Source organism: Bactrocera tryoni, chromosome 1 (assembly GCF_016617805.1).
Source record: "Bactrocera tryoni isolate S06 chromosome 1, CSIRO_BtryS06_freeze2, whole genome shotgun sequence".
NCBI classification, from domain to species: domain Eukaryota; kingdom Metazoa; phylum Arthropoda; class Insecta; order Diptera; family Tephritidae; genus Bactrocera; species Bactrocera tryoni.
Genome location: NC_052499.1, coordinates 84,927,998 through 84,944,713, shown reverse-complemented (window position 1 = coordinate 84,944,713; position 16,716 = coordinate 84,927,998). Strand labels below are relative to the sequence as shown.

The window sequence follows — 16,716 nt, the reverse complement described above, 5'->3', positions numbered from 1 at the left end:
TCAACGATATCTTTTTGAGTAAATGGGAGTCGCAGTAGTGAAAATCCCGACGAGGCAGTGTAGCAAGCAAAGAAACTCGGCTAAGGTAGTAATTGTAGACTCGGACCAATACAAGCAAATACAAAAGCAGAGACAACGGCAGCAGCAACGACCACAACAGCACAGAAAAAGACAACGTCGGAGCGGCCGTTGTGGCTGAATAAAAGACGAACCAACGGTAGCGGTAGCTCCACCGCCATCGACAGCAAACAAGTGTAATTGCAAAGTGCAACTACGGCTACAAAGAGGGTGGCGGAGATCCGAGCGTGTAACAATAATTATAAAGTGGAACAATGTGTGACGTTTGCTCAGATTTTCTGCATTTGCTGGAGTCGTGTAAGTATTGAATCATTTTAAAAATACTTAAATTTTAATCGTTTCGCCGGTAAGTTGTTAATGACAACGGGTTTTTGAGTCTATACCTATACGGTAGTAGGTCACAGAGAGGGCGGGGTACATACACAAGCCATGCAAATAAGCAACTTTGAAATGAAAATATTTGGATTAAACTTTTTTTTACATTTGTTTAATTTTTAGATGAAGTTCGTATAACCAGCAACGATGCAAAACATTCGATTCTTTTAAAAAGCGAGATTGAAACAGCTTTCGGTTATATACAAGCATGGCCACAACGCCAATGCATGTGTCTATATCGGGACCCGAAAAATTTTGAACGTTTTAATCTTGTAGTTCAATCTATGATATGCTTGGCAGTACACCATTTAAAGCATATTGAACGTTTAATTGATGACTACAAGCGGTTGACAGCATGCAGTTTGGGCCAGTCAACATCTGCTGCAGCTCAGGCACAGGCTAATGCGCAAATAGCAGGTGCTGGCACTTCAGACAAAGGAACAAATTTAACATCAAATAATAACGCTGATAAAGATTCTATAGATTCGACAGTAGAAGTTCCAAAACGAAATATTGACAATGAAGATGGCGATACTGACGAGAAGAATGAGCGTAAGAAACCTAAAAGAGATGCAAGTTCATCTCCACCTTGTGTTTCGCCTTCATCACGCAGCGTTAATTCACCAGTAATTCCAACATCACCGCCACCCCCCGCACCGTCAATGCACCTACCACAATCGAATTCAAATATTTCATTGGGTGGTGCCGCACAAAATGCCGAACTATCGAATTCTTATAAATCTAATTTAAACAGTGGATCACCCTCAACTTCACTATCTCAAATAACTGAAGAACCATGGATATTGCCAGAAGTAGAAAAGCTCTTCATACTAGTGTCAAAAGTGTTTTTGTTGAATTTCCCATTGTATATTGCTTATAAACACGGCACACATGCACGTCTGGATGACATTTCTGCTGAAGAGGCGCAACATTTGGCAATCTTTTGTGATTTACACGACAATGAGATACCGGTTTACTTGCTCCGCAATATAACGTTGTTTTGCAATTCGGGTGGTTTCGCTGCGATGATGTTGTGCTTTGAACAGCCGGATCTTCCTGTCACTACCGCCCAGGCAATTACTGCCACGGTTTCAAATATAAAATTGTGGTTAAATTACAGCTGCATTGTGCAGTTATTTGTACCGTTGCGTAGCCGGGTGCTGCAGTACATGTGCAAGCTGTCGGATCAAAATTTACGCTCGGCAGCAACGCGAGCGATGGCCGACTTTGTATGGTCTGCTGTGCGCGATCCGCTAGATGCGTCGGTCACTTTCGATGTTGAGGGCCTAGCACTGGCATTTAAGTATTTTACATCAACTACGCTAACAATGCGTTTGGCAGGTGAGACATTTCAATTATAGCAGTTTATATAAATTATATTATCGTTATTATTTCTCCATAGGTATGGCACAGATAAATGCACATATAAATTTATTCAACGAAATATGTACCACTGAAACTGTTGGCGAGGTCGAGATTGTGGGACAGAAAATTGCCAACTGGCTAACCGAAAATCAGATTATACAACATCTCTTCGGACCGAACCTACATGTCGAAGTAATAAAACAGGCGCATGTAGTTCTGAATTTCCTAGCGGTGGAAAATCAAATTACCGAAGAGCATATCAAACTAATATGGCAAGCTACTCAACTTAAACATTGTTCCAAGACAATTTTTGATATATTGCCGGCATTGGTGAAAAACCTCGCACCTCGTCCAGCCATGCATTTGTACTCATTACTTTGTCGCATGGATCCCAAGGACCACACGGAGCAGAGCATTTATATTGCATCAGCACTTACAAAACTTATTTGGTCGCGAGATAACTCTCGCGCACAGATGACCATGATGCAGGATCATCTATTGGCCGCCCATGTGACTGCTTCCAGTTCAGACAGCGGCAGCATGGACGGCAGTAATTCTGACGATGATCCCGGCAATGGCGATGATAGTAGCTTAGCTAGTGGCACCCGTAAAAGCCCGATTGACATAGAAAATGTGGGTTCCGACACTGGGGCACCCCCACCTTGTAAACAAGCTCGTCACAGGCGTCATGTCTGTGAAGCCAGTACTGAAGGTGATTTATGGTAACTGCCGATAATATTCTTTTAATTATCCCTTATAATCTACAGATAAAGGAAGCCGCTCAAATGTTGAGGACTTGATAAATAAAAAGATCGATATTAAGTGAGTACAAAAATTATAAGTTCATCTTAAAAATTGGTAACTTTAATATAATTCTAACCTTATATTTATTAAAATACTTTTCAATAACGCAGAATGCAAAATCACCGCATTGTGAACATTATTGACAATTCTAGTAGCGAGGAAGACCTGCAACAAGCCGCTCTGGATGTGCAATTGCATCGCAAGAAGTCACGGAAGCGTCGAAAAAACAGTAATTTGCCGCTTACCCGGTTGGCGCACGAAATCGTTGAAGCTATTTGGGATGGCGGCGAGGACGAAGATCCTAGCAGTGATGATGCTGACGATGCCGATGAAGCTGATGGCGAGGTATTAAATGACAGCGATGACTGCAGTGACACCGGCGGTCAAGTTGTGCCCAGCGCTGTACTAAAACATTTGCGTGGTGAGGGTCCTTACATACGCGCCATTGATGAGACTCATATCAGTGAACTGCTGAATGGTGCCGAAATCGATGGGTATTCGTCGCCTATGAGTAACAAATCCGAGAAGAATATGGCTGACTTTGATGACGAGGATGTGTCGCCGTGCGAGGAGGAATTGAGTCAACTGCATGCATTGCGGGTATCGCATAATTGCGTTCCGCCCGCATTTGCCGCCGCTGCCATGGCTGCGGCACATTCGAGTATTCAACAACAACAACAACAGCATCAACAATTGCAACAACAAAAGTCAGTTGATGCCGACTCTGCGGATCTTGTAACGGGCGCTAATGACAGCGCTACGAATGCAGCCGCAGTGGCTGCCGTGGCAGCGCGTGTGGACACCGAGATACAACAACAAGTTGCGAATGTTAACGCTGCTGCTATTGCCGCAGCGCTGGCAGCAGTAATGGTGCGGCGCACTGGAGACGCCGGCGATGGCGACATATTGGGCAACAGCGCTAAGGCTATATCACCCCAAGCTCAGTTTGCGGGGCGGGTGTTGCAGAGTGGTGTGCAACAGCCACAGCAAAGTGGCGCACAGGCAATACCGTTGTCACCACAACAGACACCACCGCAAACACAACAGCCTTCTTTCAAAATCAACGATGTTTGTCAGCCGGGCAATACTTTACTTTGGGATTTGCTGCAGGATGACAAAATTGTATGTAGCTATGCGCAAGAAACCAATTTGGGAAATTGTTTAACACATGCCCCCCTTTTTATATTTCTTACAGTTTCAGCTGGGCGAAACCCTAGCACTTGAGGCTGAAAAGGCGCTGGCCACTCTGCTATGCTTTAGTATGGACCGACAATTGCGTACGAAATTCATTGAGGGTTGCCTACAGAACTTGGCCAGCAATCGTAGCGTTGTTGTGAGTCTGCGCTTGTTGCCTAAGCTGTTTGCTTCGTTTCAGCACTTTCGCCCGGCCGACACACATCATGTGACAATGTGGGCTGAACGGCAGCATCGTATGATGTATCATTTCTTTAATAACATCAAATTTTATGCTAAACGTCATGCGGAACAGCAAAACAAGGGGACCGGTGGTGGTGAAACTCCGCTAGAAGCGATTATGTATTCACATAAGACACAAGTGTCTGTGCGTCTGCATTTCTTGTCTTCCATATTTTCAACGTTAGGATCGCCAAAAACGTTTCGGTGAGTTCAAGAAGATTAAATTTCATTCAATTGTTTTTATAGAATCGAGCGCTAGCACATCTTTTGTCTGGGTCTAACAATTTTGTTTACATAACGGTAGTTTGTGTCAGCGTAACTGTTTGAGCATAAATATACCCCAACTTCAGTGTTGCTTTTATTTTTTGAGATGTTTTAGCGCGCTCGAAAACTTTAAAAAAACGTTTAAATAAAGCACGTATCTGTTGCTTAAATTAGCCGAATTTAATTATTGTATATTCAATCAAATCGGTAATTTTTATTTCTATACACAAATTTTAGGTTAACTTTGGAGCAAGTGGATGCATTGTGGGAGTGGCTAGCGCATGATAGCGAATGTGCCGATTGTTATTTTTCGTGGCTGCAGAGTCAGGCGAAGGGCGGTGACCAGCATGCGCTGGGCATTGATGCACTACAGCATTTGTATTTGAAAAAGCTACCTGAACTGCGACCGGAAGAATTCTCCATGGTGGCGCTGGGGCTCTTTCAACAGCTGTGCAGTTTGGCTCGAATGGCTATTGCTCACTACGAAAAGCAAACCGACTCAATATCATCGACATCCGCAAACATAGTCGGTATGTATCATCTGTGGAAGATCGCCTTGCGTGCGCACAACACCGAAGTGTCTCTGGCCGCTATTCAATATATCAACATGTACTACATGGGGCAGCAGTTGCGCTTGGAAAAGGAGTTTGTGTCCCAATGCATGGATAATTTGGTACAAGCGACCAATACATTGGAAAGGTTTGTATAACCTCAATTTTGTGTCGCGTATTAAAAATTGAAGTGTTTTTACACCTTGCAGCAATGAGGATGAGAACGCATTGATGTGTGTGCAGCGTGGTTTGATGCTACTCAATACACATTTGGAAACATTCCGTCGGCGGTATGCATTCCATTTGCGACGCTGGGCCATTGAGGGCAAAGGTCTCTGCTCCCATAGCAATCTGAAGAATGAGGCCACTGGGCCGGCCATACGAATCGTCTTGCAACCGGCTGGGCTCTCCGAAAAATCCGTCCTGCACATGCATGCGTGCGATTTAATTGCCGAACTGAAAGCTGAGATATCGAAATGGTGGGTCTGCTTCAGTATTTCCTTATGCAACAATTGTGGATTAAATTTTATTTTTAAAGGTGGGAAAATCTACAAGTCACCACCAGCAGCAGCGGCGTGTCGGCGCCAGTTTTAGGACTTTTACTGAGCGACGGTCCGTTACGTATTATAACGCAAGGCCAAGAGTTGACTTCTGATTATGATGAGCGCAGTCTGGGTGATGCAGGCTTCAAGGACAACCAGGTTGGTTGAAAATACTTTTAATTTTTGTTACATTGCTAACCTCTCATTACTTTTAATTTAAGATCGTTTATGTGTCGCTGGGTGGCCGAGGTGCCCGACGCAAAGAGACGAATCTCGATCACCCCTCTATGCAGCCCCCACCGCCGAAAGAATGTTTACCAACAGTATTATTGTTGCAGCCGCGCTACTTTGAGAAGCTCTTCTGTTTGATGCAGACGTTGGGCGATATGAAACCGCAAAATAGCAATTTACAAATGCACACCAAAGCCCAATTGCTATCGAGACGCGTGTGGGACATACTGGCCATACTGCCAACGAATCCACTAATCCTGGATGCATTTAAGGGACTCAGTAATGATTTGAACGCGTTCGAGCGGCTCACCAGCGAAGAGGAGCAGGCAAATAAACGCAAAGAAATCAAACAGAAATTGAACGAGTTGCTCGATGCCAACAATTTGCAAAAATTCATGTACTCATTGCACATCGTGGAGAGTCTTACGGTGAACAGTGTGTTACAGCAGAAAGGTGTAGCAGGCAATAATTCGACATGTTGTGGCTTTGGTGGCGGTGGTGTTAACGGCAATGTGATACCAATGGATCAATACGTACGTAGTAGTAAGGGCGGTAGCGGAACTTCGAAACGTAGCTCGAGCCGTCGTCGGAATAGCAACGAAAACTCAAACGCAAAAGACGAAAATAAACGCAACAACAGTGGCAATAGCAGTGGCGGCAGCAGCAGCTGCAGTGGTAGTGGCAGCGGCAGTGGTAGTGGAAGTGGCAGTAGCGCTGGAACAGCTTTGGAGTCTCTGTCGCACAAGGAAAACTTCGAAAACACTGTACAAAAGGAAGGCGGTAGTGCCAGCGATGATGTGGCCAGTGAGGATATGCCAAATCATGACAAGGAAAACAATCAACCATTGGCGGGACGACCCAATAAACGGCTGAAACGTAGCGATAGCAATGCCAACTTGAGTGATGAAAAAGAGAGTAGACTCGCGATCAGCGCTGTGGATACCGGCAGTGGCTCTGCTGTCGGCGGCACTAATAGCACAAGCGGTGGCTCATGCGTAACAACAGCGGGCAATGCACGTACCGCCCATGACCTCAAATGGAGTGAGGTTTTCGTTCGTTGCGGAGGTTTGCGTTTGCTTTATGAGATCTTCATTTCCGGTCAGCTGCAGCAAAGCTCCCATCCTCGCGAAATGCTCAACGAGTGGCGACACGATTGTTTAGCTAGCTTACTGCGCGTGCTCTGGCTCTTGGGGTTCGAGGAAGTGCAGGCCGAAGATATGCATGTGGTAGTTTCACGTCCACATGCTTTTATGCTTGAACTAATGAATGTAGATCCGTGTCTGCGCCGACTTGCGTCCATACTTAACGACGAGGCTTATCAGAACTACGCCGCGCTGATACCGACCACACAATATCAATATCAGTATCCATACCAATATCATCATTTGCGCACTGGATTCTGGGGGCGCGCGCAGGTCGTACAATTCACTATGAATATAATGGTGAGCTTTGTTCATGCTTCGGCAGAGGCTCGTCGCCTACTTTGGACTCAGTCGGATTATTGTAATTGGGTACAAAAATTCATACTGGAAGATCCCGAGCCGGCGGTAAGGCGTGAAATATGCGCTGGACTCTATCGCATTTGTTTGGGCAACGCGCAAAGCTATCAAGTGCTCTTAGCGCCATTACTCCGTAAGCTTATCTCGTTCTTGCCGCTTGCCGAGAAGATGACGTCTTATGTGCAGCACACGCAGTATTTACTGTCGGATGAGGGTAAGGAGCCGTATGGACCGGCATGTCGAGACTACTTTTGGCTACTCGCACGGCTTGTGGACACCATGACGCCGGATATGGTGAAGTGCTCACTGGATGGCGAAAGCGAAGGAGAGGCTATTGATATTGAACGCTTGTGCCAGTCTGTTTCACAAAGCATACTGACACGTGATTTCTTTGAAACCCGACATGGCTATCAGGTAGGATTTTTTCTTTTACAAACTGTAATTGAGCAAAAAGCCATATTTAAGGATCTTAATACCATAATTCTAATTTTAAATGATTTAAGTCAGAGACTATAATTATAGAATCTTAGTTTATTTTTAACAACGCTATTTTTCTTGTTTTTTATTCCTTCAGGATGATGGCCTCGTTGGACTAATCAATTTAATGTCGAATTTCGTTAAATACGATCCAACTTTCAAGTTCAGCGGTTCGGCATTACAGTTCATTGATAAAATTTTTGAGTTTCTCTTTGACATGCCATCGCCGTTGAACCGACACAAGCCGAAATGTAAATCGGCTACATCGCGAGCTGCCGCTTATGACTTATTGGTGGAGCTGTGTAAGAATTGCCCCAAGAATTATGTGTTCTTGCATGCGAAGCTCTTAGCACAGCACACCCCCGGCGTGAAGGCTCCATATCCGTGGGACTATTGGCCACGCGATGAAGGCCGTTCCGAGTGCGGCTATGTGGGTTTAACGAATTTAGGTGCCACTTGTTACATGGCCTCCTGTATACAACATCTGTATATGATGCCACAGGCACGTGCGGCCATTCTGAATGTACCGCCGACGGGCGCACAAAAGCATGGACCAACACTTTTGGAGCTACAACGCATGTTCGCCTATTTGCTTGAATCGGAACGTAAAGCATATAATCCCCGATCCTTCTGTCGCGTTTATCAGATGGATCATCAACCGTTAAATACGGGCGAACAAAAAGATATGGCGGAATTCTTTATAGATCTTGTCTCCAAGTTGGAAGAGATGACCCCAGAGCTGAAAGATCTTGTAAAGCGTCTGTTTTGCGGGACCCTCAGTAATAATGTGGTGTCGCTCGACTGTGGACATGTGTCGCGTACAGCTGAGGAGTTCTACACGGTACGTTGTCAGGTTGCTGATATGCGTAATCTACAGGAATCGCTGGATGAGGTCACCGTCAAGGACACACTTGAGGGCGACAATATGTACACATGCTCACAATGCGGCAAGAAGGTGCGTGCCGAAAAACGCGCCTGCTTCAAGAAGCTACCACAAATTTTGTGCTTCAATACGATGCGATACACCTTCAATATGGTGACAATGCTGAAGGAGAAAGTAAACACACACTTCTCTTTTCCCATGCTCTTAAATATGACCGACTATGTGGAGAAGACGCTGATGCCGCACCAATACAAGGGTAAGTTAAGAATTTCAATGCCCTCAGCATGTTATAATTCTCTTACATTTTGTTGTTGTGTTACAGAGGAGCGTGAAAAACGCAAACAAGAACAGGAAAATAAGAAAGCGAGCGCTGTAGATGCCAACAAAGCTACGGATGACGATTTTGAGGAGTGTCTTGAGTGAGTAATCAATGAATAAAGCAAAACTGTGCCGAAAAATCAACTATTATGTCCTTATAGATATGAGCTGGTTGGTGTAACCGTACACACGGGCACGGCAGATGGCGGTCATTACTACAGTTTTATTAAGGAACGGAACAAATCGGCGCTGCAACACGATCGCTGGTTCCTTTTCAACGATGCTGAGGTGAAACCGTTTGATCCTTCGCAAATTGCGGCCGAATGCTTTGGTGGCGAGATGACAGTAAGTAGAAGTAGTTAACTTCCTAATGGCATTATTGTTACGCTGGTGAATTTACCGAATTTTGCAGAGCAAAACTTACGACTCTGTAACGGAGAAATATATGGACTTTAGCTTTGAGAAGACCAACTCGGCCTATATGCTATTTTACGAGAGACGTCTGCCAGAGCACTTAAAACAGCGACACTCTGAGCTATTGGCATCCCCAACTGCGAGCTCACGCACAACAGAGGCCACTGAGAAAGCAAGTGCACTAAAAGATGATGAAGAATTAACGGTTAAGTCAGACACCGACAAAACTGATGACAAGGAAACAGCTGAGAATGAAAAGAGCAACGCTAAAATGACAAACATTGAGTTGAATAGCTCGCCGACCGAAAAGCCGGTTACGAGCAGTTCTGACGCGGCAAATAATGAGCCGCAGGCGTCCACCTCCGCCGCAGCTGCAACGGCTGCAAGCACAAAGTCGACCACAGAGACTGCCGCTAAACACACGCGCATGCAGATACCAATTTTAAATAAAGAACTGGAGGACTGGATATGGCAGGATAACCGGCAGTTCCTGCAGGATCGCAACATATTCGAGCACACCTATTTCAAGTAAAATTTACTAAAATTTTCACTGTTATTTATGTTTATGTAAAAAAAAAAAATTTTCCAGCTTTATGTGGCAAATATGTGGTCACATTCCACAAACATTGCTGGCGCAAACCGACGTCACTTGCATGGCAGCCAAGTTGTCCGTTTCATTCTTCATTGAAACCTTCATACACGCCAAGGAGAAGGTAGTTTGTGATATGCTTTCTTTATTTGTGCCAAATTTAAGTGTCGCTCTTTCGTTGTAGCCCACAATGGTGCCCTGGATTGAGTTGTTGACAAAGCAATTTAACGCCAGCCAAGAAGCCTGCGAATGGTTCCTCACACACATGTCCATCGAACCGTGGTGGCCCGTGCAAGTGCTCATACAATGCCCCAATCAAATGGTGCGCCAAATGTTTCAAAGGCTCGTTATACATGTCATACAAAGGCTAAGGCACGTAAACCCCATCGAGTTTAGCTGATTTTTAAGGCTTTTCTATATAATAACTGCTCGCTTCATTTGTAGATCTTCGCATGCGCATTTGTATTTGAAAACTGATACCGATGACGATGGCAAAGAGGTGATGGGCAACGCTTCATGCGTAACACGTTTCATTAGCTCCCTGATCTTGCTAATGGAACACGGTGCTAAAGCGCATTTGCGACATTTGTCCGAGTTTTTTGGCCTGCTCTTCGAGTTTTCACGCATGGGCGACGAAGAGACCGTATTTTTGCTGCGCATCAATGTGATAAAGAGCGTGGCCGACTTCTACTTGGGCAACAAGACACAGGACTGTGTAAGTACTGTATGCATGAAATATTTCTGAATTGAAAAACTCTACAATATGCGGAATTTATTGTCGAAAATTCTTGCTATATGTTCACAGATCGACGTTGGCTCCGATAACGATGATAACTCGTCAGATGAGGCTTTGTCTGTGGACAAAACACGTCCGGCATCGTTGGACAAAATGATTGCGTTGGTGGCGAATTTGGTGGAGCGTTCGCGCGGACAAGACTTCCGGTTGCGACTTTCCACAAAAGACTACAATGCGATAGCCGGTGGCAAAGTAAGAAAATAACGCAAATTATATTTTTTTTATTAATAAACTTTTACAAATTGTTGTTTTTAGCGTAATTTAAGTTACTTCAAGCTATGCAGAGTAGTTATGTAAATACTTAACATTTTTGCCTTTTTTCATTTACAACAGGGGTTTCCGTTCTTATACCAACAAATCAAGGATAATATCAATCCACATCAGACCAAGCACCTCATACATGCACTATGCCGTTGGGACGATCGTTTAGCGAATCAAATAATCACCATGCTCTTCTCGTCTGTAACCAAGCACACGGAGCTTTGTGGTCCATTTTTCAAGCTACTGACGCTACTTACTGAAACCCAAGGTGGTCCCTCTGGTTTGCCTTGTTTCTCCCAGCTGGTTTTGCAGCGTGTTTGGGACGCCGCGGAGTACTGCCCGCAGTCGGCGCTTGATTGGCTCGCTTTCCAAGCGCCAAAAAATAAAATTGCACATGCTTGGATACTGCAATCGGCTGATAATTGGGTGGAGCAGTATTTGCTGGCACACAATAATTCACGCGTGCGCAACGGTATGTGTGCTGCTCCCGTGTTATTCGCTATACACCAAATAATTTGCTTTTTATTTTTTAATCTCACAGCTGCTGCGTACTTGCTGGTGTCACTGGTGCCATCGCAACCTTTCAGGGCGAACTTCCGCACACATTCTCTACATAAACTGTCGGCACACGTCTATCGGTGAGCTCAATCTCCATTTCAATATAAATTAATCAAATTTAATTGGTTTTTTTTTTGTTGCAGCGATTTGAATAGCGACGCTCAAATTATACTGCACAACATCATCAACCTGTTACTGCGCCTGCTGCGGCCGGCTCGTGCTTATGCAGACATCGGTGTGCACGGCACTACCAAGCTCACAACTTACTTTAGCCTACTTAGTTACTGTATGGTTTCAAAGACTGAAAAACTAATGGTAAATTATATATTGATCATAATACAGTTATTTAGAACTTAGTAGCACCGCATTTTGCACAATTACAGATTGGGCCATATATGCGCGCTCTATGGGATCTATTTCATCCGCGTCTGTCGGAGCCTAGCGTTCCAGCACATCACAACAAGCACGCGCTGCTCGCATTTTGGCATCACTCGATTGTCGATTGTCCGGAGAATGCGCTCATTGTCGCCAATTGCCATGAAATAACACGAAATATTGCATTTAATTATATACTGTAAGTAATCGGCTACAAATAATAAGGTTATGTCAAAAAATTTCTTAAATTGCAATCAACACAGAGCGGACCATGACGACTCGGAGATTGTTGCCTACAATCGCGCAATGCTGCCGGCCTATTATGGCCTCTTGCGTTTATGTTGCGAACAGAGTCGCGCACTTACACGGCAACTAGCCGCGCATCAGAACTTGCAGTGGGCTTTCAAGAACATCACACCACATCCGACGCAGTACGCAGCAGCGGTCGATGAGCTTTTTAAGCTAATGGCATTGTTTGCGGCGCGTCATCCGGATGCCAGCGAACAGGAGCAGCATGAAGTGTCTACATTCCGTCGCACAACACTCTCAGCGTACTTGACAGGATTGGATGCGCGCGTCTCCTGGGGCACGCTCATAAATGCATTACGTATTCTGGGTAAGACCAGCAGTAGATTTCACCTCCAGAATGTAAAGTTATAAATTTATATATTTTAATGAAAAATGCACAGTTGACAACGACGAAGACCGACTGCTCGTCATCTACAATGGTGGCATCGAGATGTGTTTTGAGGCGCTGCATACGCTACATTCCATGCATCACGAAGCAACGGCCTGTCACGTGTCCGGCGACCTGCAGGAGCTTCTTAGCGAGTTGGTCTTGCTACTAACTACGCTGCGCATGAGCACACGCCTGGATGCGCCATCGGCAGCAGCTAGCGCTAGCAAGAAGCAACTGCAGCAGCAACAGCAACAACAGCGTTTGCCCGACGCCGTCAAACGGCTGGCCACGTTTCTCAATACATTTAATCCGCCGGAAATCTGCCGCCTATCACTCGAAGTGCTCAAAGAGTTGGTACGCAATCCCAGCTTAGATGTGACCAGTATACTGGCACCCATACTCATTAACTGCCATTTGTCCGTGGCGAATGCGCCCAGTAATATCGGACCGCTGGGACCGTATTTTCCGCGACGCGGCACCAAAGCGCCCTGGCCAACAATGTCGAAGAACACGCCACGTCCACCACGCCCCATGGTGCAGATGAGCATACCGCATGGCGAGATATTACAGAAGGGTGTCGATATCGAATACGACGCGCAGGTGGAGGCATTCTATCGTCCGTATCATGACTTCCTGGATGTGATGATGCGCATGGCGGTGAACACAAATCAACTGAACGAGACGCTGGTGAAACTGAGCTGCTTGGTGGCGATAGAGGCGGCACCGTTGCACTTCAACTTGTTTCCCAAATTTTGGGTGGGCATCTACAACAACAAAACCACAAACAAGTATGTGTTGTTAGTAAAGTGTAATTTCAAAAACCTATCAATGCTGTTCTCTACTGTTTTACAGATATGCCGAGTTGCTAATCAACAATCAATACATTGTGGAATATATTCACATAATTTTGCGCGACGAACGTGTGTCGCTCAGTGATCATTACATAAGAAATTTCTTAGAAATCTATTATCCGAAGGTAAGTGACATGTTGCGCCCAATATAATACAGCTAACGGTTGTTAGTAATACCTGCAATAAGCGAGATAAGGTTTAGGGTTAGTATATACATATGTACTTAAATGTATATCAAAATGATAGCATGAGTAGACAGAATTTTCGCTGTTAAATGTATAAAGACATTTTCAATTCAGACCCGGTCTACGTAATCCAATGTTTACATATTTGTTTGCAAATGAGAGAAAGTGGATTAAGTCGGTTGCTGCGCCTCTTTATATGTATCTATTTATGTATATTATATGCATTCTAAATTTTTCTCCATTGTCTAGATATCCGCCCAGTTGCCCATTGCACGTCTGCTCTACACCATCAGCTATTCGATGCACTCAAAGGAGGATCTTGATGATCTCTGTGGTGATTTGTTCGCCATCCGCGTGATAGCACAATGTACAGGTATACCGACTTCCGTCCGCAAACAGTTAAGAGGATCACTGAAAGCACTGCTGTACAAGAGTTCGCGCTATCAAGAAGTAGCTGAAATGGAGATGTCACAAAACAGAAAACCCAAAGCTGCTAATTCAAGCAATGCTGAAAAAATTCCGGCGAAATCGGATGAAGAAGGTAGTGCAAAAAGTCCGCCAGTGGGCACCAACCCGAAAAGCAGCTCACCCACACCAAAATCGAGCGGCACAAAGGAAGCTACCGAAAACGTAGAAATGGAGGTGGATAGCGAAGCTGACACAAATAAGTGTGGTAAGGACGTCAAGAACGGAGTAGAGGCTATTGAAACAGATAAAGCTTCGCTGGGCGATAGGAAAGATGACGGCGACAACAGTGCGAATAAAAGCGATGATTCTACGATTGAAAAGGCCGAAAGTGATGCGGAACATACTGCCAAAAAAATCACAGAAAAAAACGACAAAGACGAAACAGAGGAAAAAGAAAAGAAAAACGACGAAGAAACGAAGAAGTCTACAACACCAACGAAAAACCAGCCGGACGCTGAGGATAACACAGCTAGTGGCAGCCAAGGCAGTGCTCCTACGACCCCTAGCGCTGTAGAACAGAGCAAGATCATACAAAAGAAGCCCACAGAGGTGCGTCTGTACGAGGAGCATGAAAAGCGCATAAAACTTTTGCTTACCATGGAAACATACATCAAGAGCATATTGGTGCTGATGCAACGCGATGAGTGCAGCACTTCGCCAACACCCACTACCCCCAGCGCCGGCGATGAAAGTGAACCGACTGCAGATGTAGCGGAAGTGGCTTGCAAAAGAGGCACGAGTATTGCAGTTGCACCGACTACGCCATCACCCTCTTCCGGCACGGCTGGCAACAGGACCGATTCAACTCCTGACAAAAGCGAGGAGAAAAAATTGCGGTGCAAGGAACAAAACGACGCAAAGGCAGGAGACTCAACTGACGGCCACAACTCGCCGTCTAAGCTGCACACTAGCAAAGCATCAGATAAGGAAGAGCGTGACTTAACAGCAGACACGAGTCCAATAGCACCGACGCAGCCAACAACAACAATGAACCCAACGCCTACGATATCGGCGGCCACCGCAGCCGCGCTGCATTCTCAACAAATTTAGTTATCATTCAATGATTTGCTAAACATTTTGTTTTTCGGTAAACTGCTGGAATAGTGCCGCGACTAAGTTGAAAGTTGAGTGCGACATAGTGAAGGCGGCGCATGCGCTTTAGTTGCAATGGCGATAACAATTTGTTAACTCTTACTTAGTTATTGTTATGCCAGTCAATTATTTCCTTTACCTACTTAAAACTAAAATCATTAGCCCATTAGATATATTGAAAGTTCATTATCGTTGCAAGAACCGTTATTCTGTATGGTCGCCCTATAACATTTTAAAGTACCTTTTGCTTAAGCTAGGTAGAACTACATAAATGTATAATATAATGAAATTTGAATTTTTCCACACTCGTGTGCTTGTGTTTACCAAATACACGCACACACACACACCCACGCCTGCTTAGTGAATGTTATTTTCTTTTTCTTACATTTATTTAATCTGTCAAAGTAGTGCTATGCATTAACTTGATTTTCATTCTTTTGTTTGTGTAACACGATTTAACAACGTATTACAATATAACATATAAATATATTAACCTAATAAAAAATATAATAATATGATGCTATTAGAATTTCTGGCCCAAGGTCAAAAATACATACATGTGTGAAAAGTAGAAACGAAAACGTGCTGACCTAAGGTTGGCTGTGAGAGGATAAAATATAAAAATAAACTGAATTTTTAATTAGGCAAAGCGTAAATTGCTATTCACTGCATAATTTTCAGTTTGAGATCAGCAAAGGCACTTGTACTCATTCCTCCAATGCTTGCAATTTCAAATCAAAATGTATACATATAAACATATTAAGTTACCTATATTATCTATATAAACTTCCATTCAAAATTTATGTGTCATAAGCAAAGTTCCTATTTTCTAATTTAAGCCTATCTTGAATTCAACCTGATTTCGCTCCCAACGATTATGTAATATACGAGTATACTTGTACTTTAATGATTTTTACCCTAGACTTCTTTTCCACACTGGTCTCAAACTGGAGAGTTTGTAAATAATTATCGAATAGACCGAACAGCGACAAAGAAAAAATTAATAAAATATAATAAAAATAAATTAAAAAGAAACTAAAAAAAATATAATGAATATCAACTGAATGTATATTATAAGTTAATTAGTTAAGTTCGGCTACAAAGAAGCAACAGCAATGCCACAATGGCAAAGCATACTTAAGAAAGCAAAATAAATTATAAAAAACACAAAATTTATTCCAAAATTATATTGAATAGTCGATTAGAGACAACAACGCATATGAAAGTATAAACGAAAAGGCAAGAAATGAACACGGCTGCACATTATAATAAATACATATTTGGTTATTTTATACTATATATATACTCTTACACATAATTTTATTGCTTGCGTATACAGGCATGAACACACACATATGAACAAGTGTTTGCTGATTTTATACATAATAATTGCAACAAATTAAGCTAATTATCGAGCGACATTTTCCCTTTTGAGTTTGTTGATCGATTGATTAGGAAAGACATTTTTTTATATTCGCTTCAAATATTATCCTCGGTAATGCGAATGCCACCTTATCAAACATACATACATACTCATGGGCATTTACATCTGATATACCCTTCGTATTTATTATACAAATTTTCCGATCCTAAAGGTATACCAGAGATTTGTGCACTAAAATTCTTGCAGGCAATTCAATTTATT

The 16,716-nt window shown here is 43.6% G+C and overlaps 1 protein-coding gene across 1 annotated transcript; it reads left to right on the top strand.

The window, feature by feature from the left end:
• Positions 1 to 332: 332 nt before the first annotated feature.
• On the top strand, positions 333 to 16,243 carry LOC120766470 (ubiquitin carboxyl-terminal hydrolase puf). Its single transcript, XM_040092013.1, has 26 exons — positions 333 to 375; positions 577 to 1,794; positions 1,856 to 2,530; positions 2,586 to 2,640; positions 2,733 to 3,744; positions 3,818 to 4,242; positions 4,540 to 5,001; positions 5,063 to 5,332; positions 5,392 to 5,554; positions 5,617 to 7,539; positions 7,700 to 8,741; positions 8,808 to 8,904; positions 8,965 to 9,148; positions 9,216 to 9,745; positions 9,807 to 9,930; positions 9,991 to 10,178; positions 10,251 to 10,521; positions 10,612 to 10,794; positions 10,936 to 11,335; positions 11,405 to 11,501; positions 11,565 to 11,736; positions 11,805 to 11,995; positions 12,060 to 12,412; positions 12,486 to 13,263; positions 13,328 to 13,451; positions 13,761 to 16,243. The coding sequence occupies exons 1-26, from the start codon at positions 333 to 335 to the stop codon at positions 15,027 to 15,029; spliced, it is 12,249 nt and encodes a 4,082-aa protein (XP_039947947.1). The 3' UTR covers positions 15,030 to 16,243.
• Positions 16,244 to 16,716: the final 473 nt, after the last annotated feature.